The sequence below is a fragment of the Labrus mixtus genome, chromosome 5 (assembly GCF_963584025.1).
Source record: "Labrus mixtus chromosome 5, fLabMix1.1, whole genome shotgun sequence".
NCBI lineage: Eukaryota > Metazoa > Chordata > Actinopteri > Labriformes > Labridae > Labrus > Labrus mixtus.
Genome location: NC_083616.1, coordinates 31,319,527 through 31,334,232, shown reverse-complemented (window position 1 = coordinate 31,334,232; position 14,706 = coordinate 31,319,527). Strand labels below are relative to the sequence as shown.

Here is a 14,706-nt window from a genome sequence, read left to right as displayed (position 1 = left end):
GAGAGGAGGACATGACTCTGTTTATGTTGCACAAATACATTGGCAACATTTCTGTAGGAATTTAGACAGTGTGCAGGAGACATGCATGCATCTTCTGGTGAATTAAAACAATATACTACCCAGGGTTGGGTGCCTAGGAGGTGTTTATATTGTATGATTTTTAATGTGTTGAAGTTTAAAATTCTTGTATCATAACGACCCTTCTCTGTTCAAAACAATACATAACAATAGCAAAACATGGAAGAGTTTTTTTCCCAATTTAGAGCCAAAAAAAAAACTATTCAGTCCTATGAAGTTTAATTTCATCTCCACATATAATCCTCTGAGATGTAATAAAGAATCAAAACAGTGAAATCATGAGGGCAGAGGTTGAGGATGGGAATCATAGGTGCAGTCTCACTTTACCCAAAACAATGTGGTCTGTCGACGTCCTCTTTGCCCTCTCTCTCTCCCCTCGCTGTGGGTAATCACTAAACGCGTTATGTTTTCTTATCTTAAATTTCCTAAATGATTATTATTCTTCATGACAATAAGCTCTCAATTTTCCCTTCCTGGGTTTGCAGATGTAGACACAGTCTGTGACTTTGTGATGTGACCAAGAGGAAAACCTCCCCTGTTGAAAAATGAAGCCAATGTAAAAAAACTAAAAAAACACTGCAGTTCCTCAAGTGTCCACTAGAGCCAGACTCTCCAATATTAAAATGTCTTCTTTTAAAGCAGAAATAAACATGTTTACTGTTGCTTTAAGAAAAACAATAAATGACCCAACGCTGGGTTTCTAGCTCTTCTGTTTTTTGTCTCATGGTATCGAATCAGGTATCAGTATCGTTTGATTTTGGTCAGAATCATATTGAAGTTTAAAATCTAAGATGGTGACGCCCCTCGTAGCGCTTGGTGCTGACTGTTTGTGTCGTCCACTGATTGGCGTAGTAGAGTAGTAGATGAGGTGCCACCCTCTTGTTTGTATCAGGAGCACCTGGCTCCGGCCAGAGCCTGACCAGGCCGGACAAAGGAGTCAGTCTAGCATTTCCACAAAGGTCTGCCCATTCAAAACATCCAGAACCCACAGACACAACCTCCCACACTTCATAAAATGAAGGCAAGACAGAATGTGAGCTGAGACGACCCATTCTGTCCGCACAAGGAAACTATTGTTTTGTCTTTTACACTCCCTCTCTCCCAGGCTCTGAGTTTTTTTTTTTTTTTATGTAAGGCAAAACGAGAGCAACTTGGCAAAGACGCAAAATGCTCAGTGTTTGTCTCTTGGAAATGTTACACACACAAAAGCTGCAACTGTTATTTTTTTCTGATCTCCATCTTTGTCAGCGCTTCAACTTTAAAAACTAAGTGCCAGTTATTCCTGGCTGTTAGTAAGAAGCTCTCCAGGAGGAAACGCCGCACAGAGAGAGAAACAGTACAAAGTTAATTCCTGGAGGAACATCTTCTCTCAACACTGAGACTGTAACTAAAGTCGACGTCAATTCAAGTTTCTTTATTGTCATTTCAGCCACAGTACAAAGTGAGATGACATTTTGTTCCTCTCGGATCGTGAAGTTACATAAGATACTTGAGGAATAAGAGGTTGCAACAACAGGGGAAATGTTGTGCAAGAGAAACCGTTAAAGGGATACTTCACCCATTAGCATTAATCTTTGTATCATTAGAAACCTGGTAGTATTTTTGAATGGTCGTGCATCCCGCCCTCATTTTCCCCTGAGATGAGAAATCTTTGTATTATAAGTCTGTTTGTATAAGTCTGAAAAGGAGCTTCCAGTGACGCAAATATCCTCATTTTGCTGCTCAGCAGCCGAGACATAAGGCCTGCCTGTCGGCGGCGGTGAGGATGAGGAGCCGGGGCCGGCTCGAGCTGGTAGTGTCGGTGCTCTCACTGTTTGCCTATGGACACAGACATATAGTCTGTTTTCTGACAGGACTGGAAGAAATCTCTGAATCAGTTGAGGAAACGGCCGTATGTGTTGTAGTAAATGTCTGTAAATAGAGGACCTTAGTGGGAGTGGCCTGCGTTGCTGTGCATTCTGGGAGTTGTTGTCTTTCATCCACATGAACCAAAAAGACACTTTCTGCCTTTTCTCGGTCAAGAAGGCAACAACTTCAAAATGTATTTCACATTTCTACATATATGACCCGATGTCAATACAGATTCATGTTTCATGGTGAAGTATCCCTTTAAAGCAACAATATGTAACTTTCCCACTTAAAAAAGTTGAAAAGGTCAATTTAATAGTACAATAACTTTCAACAGGGAGAATGGCGTCTCTTTTTAACTGAACTATGTAACTTTGGCAGCAGGCCGAGGTCCTCCTGTGAGAAGTGTGTACGACTTAACCACGCTGCAGCCTTCTGTTATAAAAAGAAGCTAGTTAGCCCGTCTCTGTACTGTTTGATATAACGGCTGAGGCTAAGAGACACAGAGGACGGTGACGGAGGAAGCTAAGGAGAGAAAAAGAGAGAGTGACCGATCAAGAAGCAGAGATTACATCTCGGCAGACAATATTTGTGACGTAACATTAGGCTGTTTCATTATCTTGTTATCTGAGTCATCGTCGTCTCATGTTCAGCAGCTTTACTCGATGCAGAAAGTCATCTAACCAAAGTTATGTCTCAGGTTTGCAAACAAATAAATGAATACTGGACATCCATCTTCAACCAAAAAGTTGTCTCTTAACTTGTCGATCTTCAAGTTAGCTTTGTAAACTAGCATGTTTCCCTCTCCGATGTAGCCATTTAGCTAGGTCTGTAGACGTCATGGTAACAGATGAATACACATACTGTACATATACTCCACATGCAAACAGTTTGCAGACGACTGGCTGAAGACGCTTGCAGAATCATATTTGTGCAGAATCTGGTAATGTTACTGAACCTTGTAGGTCGCTGTGGTTGTTTCACATCTCATATTTTTGCTGGCTTCTCCACCTTCTACTTGTCAACAGATGCTAGTAGTCTCAGAGGGGGAGGCGTAACAGCACAGATTGTTTTACAACAGCAGGTTGCACTCCAAACCAAATTCCTATATTGCTGCTTTAAAGGTGCAGAGGTAGTGTAAAAACCAATGCAGAGGTAGTGTAAAAACCAAGCAGCTAATCAGCTAATCTTCTCGTACTTATCGTACTAAACATACTCAGATAATTTGGAAGAATCAGACACTCTCTTTTTATTGTCGTCTCTTTTTGTCTGACTGTTTCTAACCCTTGGAAATGTGACAGTCACCGTGTTGGCTAACATTTAAACATGACACATAAACAGAATTTTATGCAACCCTACTCTCAGAGCGGGAAAGTGATCTGTTCTTCTCAATCCTGGATTTTTCTTCATATCTGGCTTGAATTCTTATTTCTTACAAAGAAAAAAGAAATCTCTGAATAATGGCCGTCATTGCCAGAATCCTTGGCCTACGGTTAGGCACTTGTCACTTGTTTTATAGAGTTAGTTTGTGGATACAGTTTAAAAAGGGAACATTTATTGCCGGTCTTTTTGTGGACCTTAACTTTGCTGCTCTTAAAGTCAGATGTTCTACACACCCGTTCATGCAGGCCACGTCCACACACTCGTTTCCAGATTTTTTTTTTCTGCAGGAGAGAAAAAACTACTTCTGGCAAATCATGACCCTCCAGACTCATTCGATGTGGATGTAAATCCTTTGATTTGTTGGCTGAAATTAACATTTTTTATGTAAATGCCTATCTTCTGGAATACTCAGTCATTTGTTTTGTCTATTAAATGTCAGAAAATGACGACTAATGCCGGTGATGACTTCCAGGAACTCAGTGTGACGTCCCCAGATGTCTTGTTTTGTCATTGCAGTAGTCCAGAACTCAAAGACGTCAACTTTCAACGAGACAACAACATGGAGAAAAACAGTGAACTGTCACATTTAAGTCACTAAAACCAGATAATCTCCATTTTTGTTTGCAAAAGATGTTTGGACTGATTTGTGTAGGACAGTGTAGGTGGACAGATGTGTTTAACGGCGAGTCGATCTTTTTGAGAATTTCACCTGCGATTACAACGTTTTTAACACATGTTGTATATAAATGTTTAAAGCAGCAATCTGTAAGATATCCAGTGAATGAAATGATAAAGGTATCTTACTATCTGATCAGACATTAAGGAAACATGTTGAAGTGCTGGTTGCTATGACAACAATGCAGCAGCCAGTATGTCCTCCTTCTAACTTTAGATTCTGCTCCTGAATGCTCTGGATTTGTTTGGACCAGAGAAGGTAGACAGTTTTAAGGCGACCCCCCCCCCACACGGCCGTTTTGGACGCCCCTCGGTTTGCCAGATATGAGAGCAGTTATCAGGTCAACAGGTGTTGCAGCGATGGAAGCGGGCAAGAGAAGTGGTTCAGATAGAAGTGATTGTACCCGACCTAAAAAGCCTCTGCATGTTTCTAATAAGCTCCACGAGCAGAAACGTGCTCAAACTAGGATCAATATTGGAGATGCTTTTGAAAAATGGAGAGAGGTTAGAACACAGAAAGGTTTACAGACCCATGCAGAGCTGGATAAACACTGAAGCTTCAGAGTCCACCACATGGTGACCTGTGTGAGCATCGACTCTAGAGAGGAGGAGGGGGGGGGGGGGGGGGGGGGAGAGACAGCTCTCTACAATGTTTTGACTTTGGACTGCAGTATTCATTTTAAACACTAGGGGTCAGAGTTACATACTGCTCCTTTAAAGTTACTGTTTTCAGGGTGAATCCACTATAACTGATGTATTTCTTTGTTGTTTTCTTCTTCTACAGAGGCCGCCAACCAGCTCGTAGCTCAAGAGGCAGTGAGGAAACCGTCAACGCTACGACGCCCGCCTGCACGCACCGGAGAGTCTATTTCTAGTGAGTGTTGGCTGACTTTAAAACAAAAGTTTTACGAGTTTAAGTGTTTGATTCCTGAAGGTAAAGAAATCATTTCTTGTTTTTTTAGATTGTCTCAACTGCAGTCGAATCACAGCTATGGGCGACAGGTTGAACTCGCTGGAGGAGAAGGTATGGACTGTTCTCTCTCATCTGCAGTATCTTGATATAGTTACAAAAGAGTCTGAACGATACCTGTGTGTCAAACCTCAATTCAAGTCTGCTTTTATTATCCCTGTGAGAGGGCAGTAAAGCAGTAAAAAACATACAAACATCCAGACAACAATCAGCAGACAACATAAGAAGGACACTAAGAAGTAAAAGTCCAATAGACAATAAATACAATACATGAAAAACAGAGGGAAAATTAGTCGTTTAAAAAGGCGACGGCCGCCGGGACAGATGACTTCCTCTGTCTCTTCATCCCCGACATGCTGGCAGGATGAATCTAAGGGTGGAAGGAAGGAAGGTGTGTTAGGTCAGGGAGTAGTATTGTAGTACTCAAGCACATTTTGAAGGTCTCTGTCTCGTCTAGGAATTGAAAGCATTTTCACTCGGTCTTGTCTCGGTCTCAGACTGGGCGGACTCTGGTTTTTAAATCAAGTCCACTGATCGGATATTTTTCCACATCATCTCTGTGATTAGAAAGAAAATTATGAATTTATAACTTCAATTCAGTTGTGGTTTTTATTTTTATCTCCCGGTTACGGCCTCAACCTTCCCGGTGTTACGTCTAAGTGAGTGACAAACCTGCTTCACACAAGATGATGATTTTTCATTGGTGTGTATGGTCTCGGTCTTGTCTCGGTCTAAGCCGGCCTTGGACTTGATCTTAACTTGCTCTGGATCCCTTAATGTCTCGATCTTGGAGCTCTCTGGTCTCGGGTAGCGTGGTCTTCACTACAGAACTATCAGAAAGTGACAAACCTGCATAAAACTGACATGTTGCAGCTCATTTCATCTCCTGTCCCTGATTGGGCCAAATAACCAGCGCTCAGTAACATAGAACTACAACAGTACAGCTGTGACGATAGCCAGCACTTGACCTTTGTTAATCATGTGTTCCAGAGTTTACAGCCCGTAGGAGAGAAGGCTGACTGTCCAAATTCAAATCCTCGATGTTGCATCGTTTAACAGCCGTCTCTCTCTTTTATGTGTTTTTAATCACAGGTCCAATTACTCGCTGCCCCAGCCTCCGTGTTGCATCGCCACCTTCAGGGAAAAGGAGAAACTGCACCAGAGGCCTCGTTGTTGATGGGGGCCTCAGCCGCTCAGGGAGCTCCTGGTGAGCAGGGGCCTGCAGGTTGGTACAGCACACCGTCATCCATCAGGTGTACCTCAGGGTTCTGTCAGAAGTCTCTCTCTGCAGCTCTTTTCTTGCCCTCTACCTGCTCAGCTCTGCTCATATCCCGTTTCCTCCACAACACACACTCATTTCCTCTAAAAGCAAGAGCCCCGTTTACTGCTGCTCTCCTTTCTGCCCTCTGTGACTGAACTGAAAGGAAAGGTCATGAAGGCTGTCTTTGAAAACGTAGAATATGAAGAAGCAGTTATGAAAGATTGTCAGTTACATCTTAACATCCCAGAGAGGTTCAAGTGACTAGTTGGCATTGACTTGAGTATTATCCCATGACTGTCCACTTCTATCCAAAAAAGGCATGAAAGCTTGAAAATAAATCTTTAAAAAATATATATTTTAAGGCAAGATTCCACCTTGAAATCTGCAGTGGTCCCACAATTCATCACACATTCATACAAAGTGATTTGTGAGTTGCATCTCATATTAATGGCGGCTAAAACGATCGTATAAGTAAGCTAACATAAATGCATGCTGGGAGAAGACCTGGTTTCAAGGTCATGACTCCCCCTGCACTGAAGCCAGATGCTTTCCATTGTCAAAATATAATCCTGTTAGGTGTCAAATAACCTCGTCAGCACCCGGGGGTCTTCCTGTCTTCTTGGTCGTTTCTGTACAGCTGAAGCACCTGCACATGCTCAGTGTTCTTACACATCATTTACCAACAGTTCTTAAGAAATCTTCTCTTAAAACACACCTACGCAGTCTTTAAGAAGAAATTTCATATCTGCTTATGCATCGCTCCCAAACATCTGCAAACTGAATGAGTTGCAGAAATGGGATGAGTTGACCTTTAACCTAGAGAGTGTGTTTCACTCAGGCCAATGGCACAGCGTCATTGGCCGACTGCAATAGACACTTATGGAACCATTCAATATCCCATCACTCTCTTTTGGTCTTGAATCAAAATGAGGTAAGTATGATAAAAGTATTTTGGAAATGAAATATAAAACAGCCTTTATAACATTAAGAGTGTTGATCTCAGTTTCTTTATTTCTCATCCTCCCTCAGTGGATTTAACACCACATCTTACTCCAGGTGGTGCGAGCCCAATTTTAGTCTCACAAAGCTTCACCTCAAATGAAATCACCGCTCTGTTTTCTTTGCAGGTCCTCAGGGTGAGAAGGGGAGAGACGGGCTTCCTGGCAGAGATGGTAAATTGTTACCACGGTCGCCTTTCAGAGTGAAACCGTTTAAGATGTAACACCAGTTAAAGCTTCATGATTACTCACGACTTGTTTCCTCCTCTTACAGGAAAGTCAGGGTCTCGAGGGCTGCCGGGTCCCAGTGGGCCTCGCGGGGATGCCGGGGGGAGGGGTCCATCTGGAGCCCCTGGATCCAGGGGATTCCCGGGACCTGCAGGTGAGAGAGGACTGAGAGTAGAAACACATTCACCTCTTAGTTCACTCAGAGTAACAAATGAAGATATTGATAACGTTCTTTTTGAAGGACTGTGTGCAGGGCAGATGTAAACTTGCCCGTCCACTTATCAGAAACGATTATTTTGGCAAAGAAAGTGGGCACATACTGTAAAGGAACATGACTCTGGTTTTACACTAATCTCAAAGTGCAGACAAAGAAGTTGATATACTGAACTTCAAACGAGAACACGTTAGACAAAGATAGCACCAACACTAAAACTAAAAACCAACACCTTCAGGGCATTGCATACCTAAATTTATGAGTATATAATAAGAGTTTAGAAATATAAGACAAAAGCAATACTTGCAGAAAAGCAGCAAGAGTGTAAAAGAGAGTGCACGGATGCTAGAATAAATATGTGTATGGATGAGGTGGTTATACATAAAGTTGTAGATTGTTGTGGTATTTCGAGTAGTTACAGACGATAGGGACTGGCCTTCAGTGTAGTTTTAAGTTAGACATGAAAAAGAGGGTGAGTTCAAACAACGATCTTTAACATGCACAACTGATTTGGTTCTTTTTGTTGTTTTTACATCGACTGTTCCTGACAGCCTTGCGGTTTTCACATAATGCACTCCTGCCCCTGAAATCTTCCTGAGTCGCTTGATCACACATGCACATCAATCTGCATGAGGGTGAGGGGGTGAGGGGGTCTCAGGAGGCTGGACATGACGTTATAAGAATGTGCCAGGCAGGATGGCGTATGTGCAGAAAAGTCTGATACTATGATGGATGCCACACGTAACAGGTCAACCTCACAGTATCTAAAAAAAGAGTGGAGAGGAACATACTGAAGAGCAGAAAACATAATGAAGCCATTTCAAAACATTGCATGAGGATCACATCGGTTATGCAGCGGTTGCAGGATCCAAACTTTAGAAGCTTCCACTCACTTGTAGTGAATATTAGCGTACCTGCTGTGTTCACACACACCGGGGGGCTGGCAGGAAGAAGTCTGGATAAAGTTGGGGTGAAAAATTTGCTTTTTTTGTGTTTAACAGAGTTATCTATCCCTGAAAACTTCAGAACATTTTGAAGAGTTTTATACATGTGTGAAATTGCCTCCTGACTGAGTTCCTCTGATAAATGTGAGCAGAGAGAGAGAGAGAGCAGAAACTACAAAACAAACAGACGTACTGAGGCGTCCATTCCAAGCCCCATCTTGGATCAATAATCCTATTGTCTGTAAAAGATTTAGCGTTTTATCCTCTTGCATGTAGGAGACGACATTTGAAAGGCTCTCCTACAAAACACCCTCGACGTCCTGCTCCGGAGTATTTGTCTTCCTCTCTCAAACCGCTCCTTCAGCCCGCAGACCCTCCAGCGGTGAATGTCTGAGCGTTTCCAGCGGCCCCTGAGGCATTGGGGCATTTTTTTTAAATCATATGTTTCTAAAAATTGCTGTTCCAGTGGGCAGCGAAGGCATTTGTTTTTCCTGACATGTGCTGCTGCTCATGTTCACTGAACCAGAACAAATGCTGACTCATAAATCTGCTCCCTGTATTCTGATTTCACTGCTTTATGTACAAATAATAAATGACCTGTTAGGAAAAAGCAAATCCACACGCAGCTGCGACTTTAATGGTAATATGGTAAACGTTGGTATAAGTGTGTCTCAACATCTGCTCCGGCTGAAGGCTTTTATACCTCTGCTTTGGATCATGAAGGGAGGAACTCTCCTCCTTGCAGGCGAACATATGACCCTTGCTCTGTGCCTGCTGCTGGGCAATGCTGAGATTTAGAGCAAAAGTTAAACTACAAACCCACTTTCCAAGAAGCGCCATGTGACTTCAATCTGCACCGAACATGAGCTATATATACAATAATCCCAGGCCCTTATGATTTCCATATGCCTGCGGTGTTATTGTTTTTTCTATCTCCATTACTTCATAAGTACCCAAAAACCAGAGCTATGTCTTACACCCCAAGCTGCGTTTCCCTCATTGTGATGATTTTTTTCATTTCAAAGAGAAAGATAAACTTGAGAGCTGGAATGCTTCCAATGTCATGGAAAAATGTAGATAAATGTGTTTTTTTAATGTCAGAGGTTATGGGAAAGATGGGAGAAAAAGGGAACTCATTGTGTTAGAAGCAGTGATATTGTACGTTATGATGAGTCCTGATAAGTTAAAGGAGAGTTGTGTTACATGCTGTGACTCATATTTTGACGCAGCATCCTCCAGGGAACCATAATTCTGCTGGCGAACACAAAAATTGTTTTCCCTAACATGTCACATAGATTCTTAAGAGCCACTTTGATCGGCCATTTGAAGCACTGTGCTGCAGACTGTAGCCTGCAGTCCCCCCCCCCCCCCCCCCCCCGAGCAGCCAAAACATGGTCGGTCATGCTGCAGTGTTTACCGAGGCGGAGGGAACGTGGTCCACAGAGGTGTCAAGTCAGAGCCGGAATAACATTACTCTGCAAAGTAGTAATTAGTGGACCGTCACTGCATGTTGCCTCAGCTTATAAAACAGAGAGGTGGTGAGTGTGGGCCTGTAAGAGAGCACGAGGTGGTGGTTAGAGGGCACACCTCAGGAGAGTCCAAACAATGAGGTCAGATGTGGGTTTTTTAAACACATTTAAAATAATAGACTGGGAGAAAACCAGCTACAGGCTGTTTGTGATACGAACACAAGAATGAACATCAATTTAATTATTTTCATTGATAAAATCACAACAGAATAGGCATTGACATATTATTTTTACCAAAATACCTTTATATAAACTAAACAGCAAGTGTGTTATCATGATAGGATTCGCTATGAAACGATACGATAAGATCAGTTTAAAATGATACAATATGATGCGATTATATGATGCGATATGATGCAATGATACAATGCAATTCAATTTAAAGTGATGCAATACGATCAGTTCAAAATGATGCGATTTGATGCGAAACGATATAATGCGATACAAAATGATACCATATGATAGCATGCATTACTGTCCCATTGGGAAAGATTTGTCTTGGACAGAGAAGCACATGCCACTGAAAACCACCAAATGACCCATTTTGAACAAGAGCTGCATAAAAACACAACAAGAGGATACGATGACGCTAGTGCACAACACAAACAGCCTTAAGAAACATTTAAATGTTAACAAGATGAGAACAAATGAGTTTATAAAACAGTTCATCACAGGGGCCTCCTGCAAACTGAACCGTTTTAAAACAGGTTATAATGAGAAAAGCTCGAGGTGTGTATGCTTTAGTTCACTCTAAATCAGTGCCAGGAACACTTTATAGAGTTTAATAGTGTTTATTTGAGTTTTCTCATGACCCAGCACTGGCCCGTTAAACACCCTCCTCCTGTTAATTACAGAAGCACAAAGTCAACCAGTTCACTTCTCCTGCTCTGTCCTGCTGCTGAGTGAACATGAACACACACACACACACACACACACACTCCTGCCAGGCACAGTTACGTTGCATCACTCAGCACTTTATCTAATCTGTTTCCTCTCTGGTCTCCGTCATAGTTTATCCTCCTCTCATCACGTTATTTATCACCACCACTCGGTCATTGTTCTCCATCTCTGCAGAATCAGAAACACTATGAAAATCACGTCTTTGTGATGACATCTCTTATTTCTGTCACCTCATGTTTTGGTTCTGTCTTCCCTCTCCGCAGGTCCCCGTGGTCCACAAGGACTCCAAGGAGAGAGGGGTCTATCGGGCCCGCCGGGTCCTCCAGGACCCCCAGCGCCGGCTAGTGCCCGCATCCCAGATCCAGACCAAAGTAAGATCCTGACCAGCACTACTTCAGACTTTGTATAGTCACCATGACATCATTTCTATCCGAGGGAGCTACAGGCGAAACGAGTGGACAGTGCCATTTATTATTGTGTTTATTTATTATGTTTTCATTGTATATTCCTGCAACTGACCAGCACCTGAGAAAGTAGAATGGCTGTGCACAGGGTACCCTGTTGGTCATTTATATGAGTTACTTTTTGTGTTTGATTATTATCTTATTCACATGGCAGCTGTGTTTTTTCTTCGGTGGTCGAGGTTGCATGTCATATAAAACGGGGAATCTGAAAAGTTTTTGCTGTTTTAATGCTTCCCATTTTATCGGAAACTGAAAAATTCTGGATCATAAAAAATATTTCAGAGAGATCTGGGGTCACATTTCAAGATTAAATAAAAATGCTGTAAAAATGGGCATTCTAATTTTGGCAAACAACAAAAAAGAAGTAGCACACTCAAACAGTCATAAAACTTCAGGTGCACGACCCCAAAAAGAAAAAAAACAGAAAAGTCAGCACACTCGATGTCCTTTAAAGTTTGTATAATCGGGGTAGAGCCGCGGCGTACAGTTCAACATCGGACGCGTAAAGCTTTCATCAGCGTTGCAGACAGTGTGCAGATGTGGATTCTTGGCTTTTGGAGTCTGCCTCAAGTGGAGACTGGAGGAACTGCAGTTTTTGTACTTTAAATTATGACTTTAGACAAACATCTTCCTTTTGAGTTCCTTCATTTACAAAATTAGCATTTATATTTATAGCAATAGCAATTTTATTTATATAGCACATTTCATTACAGATAAGCTGAATGTGCGTTACATTGAGGTTAAAAACAGAATCAAAACACAGCATACAAAAGAAAGAAAGTGTTTCCACACTCATTAATAATTCATACACACGACAAAGCAAACATCAGTTACCACAAAAGTGATCATACATACACACACACATACAATAGACTTTATAGACTTTATAAGATTTATATGCTGCCCGGGCCTTTTATTTACTTCAGTCTATGAAATGACCCTGGCTTCATTTGGCACAGGCGTCAATCCGAGACCTTTGTTTTATTTTTAAACTAAACTTGTACTCAGCAAAGATGAGAAAGGCTGTTACTCACTATTTATTTTTTTGGTGTTTCTTGCTGTGCTTTCTCATTTTTAATCACAAACTATTTCAAAGACTACAAACACATGTTCCTCTAATTGAGGCCACCTGCAATTTATTTGTCAAAACATGCAGCAACAACAGGCTGTAGTAAAAGGGACTGGGCCTTAAATTGGGATGGTCTTATTTGTTCTTTTTACAGTATATATACTTTTATGCCAATACGGTGTCAGTAGAAATGATCAGTGGAGATAGAAAGGGTAAATAAATGCTATGCATGTGTGTGTGTGTGTGTGTGTGTGTGTGTGTGTGTGTGTGTGTGTGTGTGTGTGTGTGTGTGTGTGTGTGTGTGTGTGTGTGTGTGTGTGTGTGTGTGTGTGCACATGAACTTCAGGCCACTGCTGCAGATTCCAATTGTGCCGATCCTAAACATTTTGGATCCGCCCCTGACTCTACATCACCAGCTACTCTTTGACACAGATAAGACGTTCCTCTGTATACAGACAGAACCCTCTCTGATGCACGTCCACATATCCATCTTACACCTTTGTTATCGGGGGAATATTCCGAGGTCTTACACACACTTCACACTGCTGATACTCGTGTGTGTAGAGCGGGCATGTTCTCTCCTGCAGCACCAAAGCTCCCACGGGTTTTAAGACTAATGAGGAACAAAAGAAACAAAGAGAAATGAAAAGCAGACAGGATGGAGGTAATCCTTTAACTGCTACTTACTTTTTTTATCGTCCACCGGCCAAGTAGAACCGAATCAGAGTATTAAACGCCTGACATGCAAACTCAGGCTTCGCATGCTGCGATGAGAACCTGTCCATCACTGATGTCACTCAACAACTTCCAGATGTAGGCGATCAGACAGCTCGGGGGGGGGGGGGGGGGGGGGACTGAGGCCCTCACCGGCTCCTTCAAGGTCAACACATCGGGGGGATTTTATGTGTGGATTCAGTGGTAAAACAAAGTATGCAGCACACAGATTTGTAAGCCCCGGGTTCCTGTGTGAAGAAAAGTTTGGTCGAGGTCGGGGATGATGATTTCCGAGCCTGTGAGCCGTTTCTTTCACATCAAAGTAACAGTAGGGGACGTAAAGGGGGGGGGGGGTCTGTGTCAGGCTTCCTTTTTAAAACACTGGATTATTTGGTTTTTACGTCGGCTTCAGGAGGTTGGAGTCTCCTTCTGTAGAACAGGAGAGAGGCTGATGTTTTAAACAATCAGATGTTTGTGTTTGTAGGACTCGTTCTGTCTCGTTTATCTAGAGCGTGCAGCAGAAAGAGAGCAGCTCTGTTTTGGATCTCATCTCTGGTCCTGATCTTTCTGCGGGTGGAGGATGTTTCTGGCTGCCCGTCCTCCTCCTCCTCCTCCTCCTCCTCCTCCTCCTCCTCCTCCTCCCCTTCTCCTCCTCCTCCTCCTCCTCCTCCTCCTCTTCTTCCTCCTCCTCTCCCTCCTCCTCCTCCTCCTCCTCCTCCTCCTCCTCCTTCCTCCTCCCCTTCTCCTCCTCCTCCTCCTCCTCCTCCTCTTCCTCCTCCTCCTCCTCTTCTTCCTCCTCCTCTCCCTCCTCCTCCTCCTCCTCCTCCTCCCCTTCTCCTCCTCCTCCTCCTCCTCTCCTTCCTCCTCCTCTTCCTCCTCCTCCTCTTCCTCCTCCTTCTTGTCCTCCTCCTCCTCCTCCTCCTCTCCTTCCTCCTCCTCCTCCTCCTCCTCTCCTTCCTCCTCCCCTTCTCCTCCTCCTCCTCCTCCTCCTCTCCTTCCTCCTCCTCTCCCTCCTCCTCTCCTCCTCTCCTTCCTCCTCCTCCTCCTCCTCCTCCTCCTCCTCCTCCTCTCCTTCCTCCTCCTCTCCCTCCTCCTCTCCTCCTCTCCTTCCTCCTCCTCCTCCTCTTCCTCCTCCTCCTCCTCCTCCTCCTCCTCTTCTTCTCTGTGTCTCCTGATGTCTCATGCTGCTATTGGATCCGTGTTTCCTGTCAGCATTGAGTGACCTGATGACCGCACATTTCCTCGATCGCTCACACGCTCACCGCCCTCCTCCTCCTCCTCTCCTTCCTCCTCCTCTCCTTCCTCCTCCTCCTCTTCCTCCTCTCCTTCCTCCTCCTCCTCTCCTTCCTCTTCCTCCTCCTCCTCCTCTTCCTCCCCCTCTCCTTCCTCCTCCTCTTTACACTCACAGAGTTGTACACATTGGATTTGGCA

General features: G+C 43.4%; 1 protein-coding gene across 6 annotated transcripts in view; it reads left to right on the top strand.

The window, feature by feature from the left end:
* The window catches only part of emid1 (EMI domain containing 1), a 120,748-nt gene that overhangs the window by 53,698 nt on the left and 52,344 nt on the right, over positions 1-14,706 (top strand). For all 6 annotated transcript variants that reach the window (XR_009673152.1, XM_061039284.1, XM_061039285.1 and 3 more), the window contains exons 4-9: positions 4,769-4,858; positions 4,947-5,008; positions 6,047-6,179; positions 7,343-7,387; positions 7,488-7,595; positions 11,292-11,399. Coding sequence is in view for 5 of the 6 variants with exons in the window: in XM_061039284.1 (XP_060895267.1) it covers positions 4,769-4,858; positions 4,947-5,008; positions 6,047-6,179; positions 7,343-7,387; positions 7,488-7,595; positions 11,292-11,399 (546 nt within the window). In the remaining variant the exon portion in view is untranslated. The remainder of the gene's footprint in view (positions 1-4,768; positions 4,859-4,946; positions 5,009-6,046; positions 6,180-7,342; positions 7,388-7,487; positions 7,596-11,291; positions 11,400-14,706) is intronic.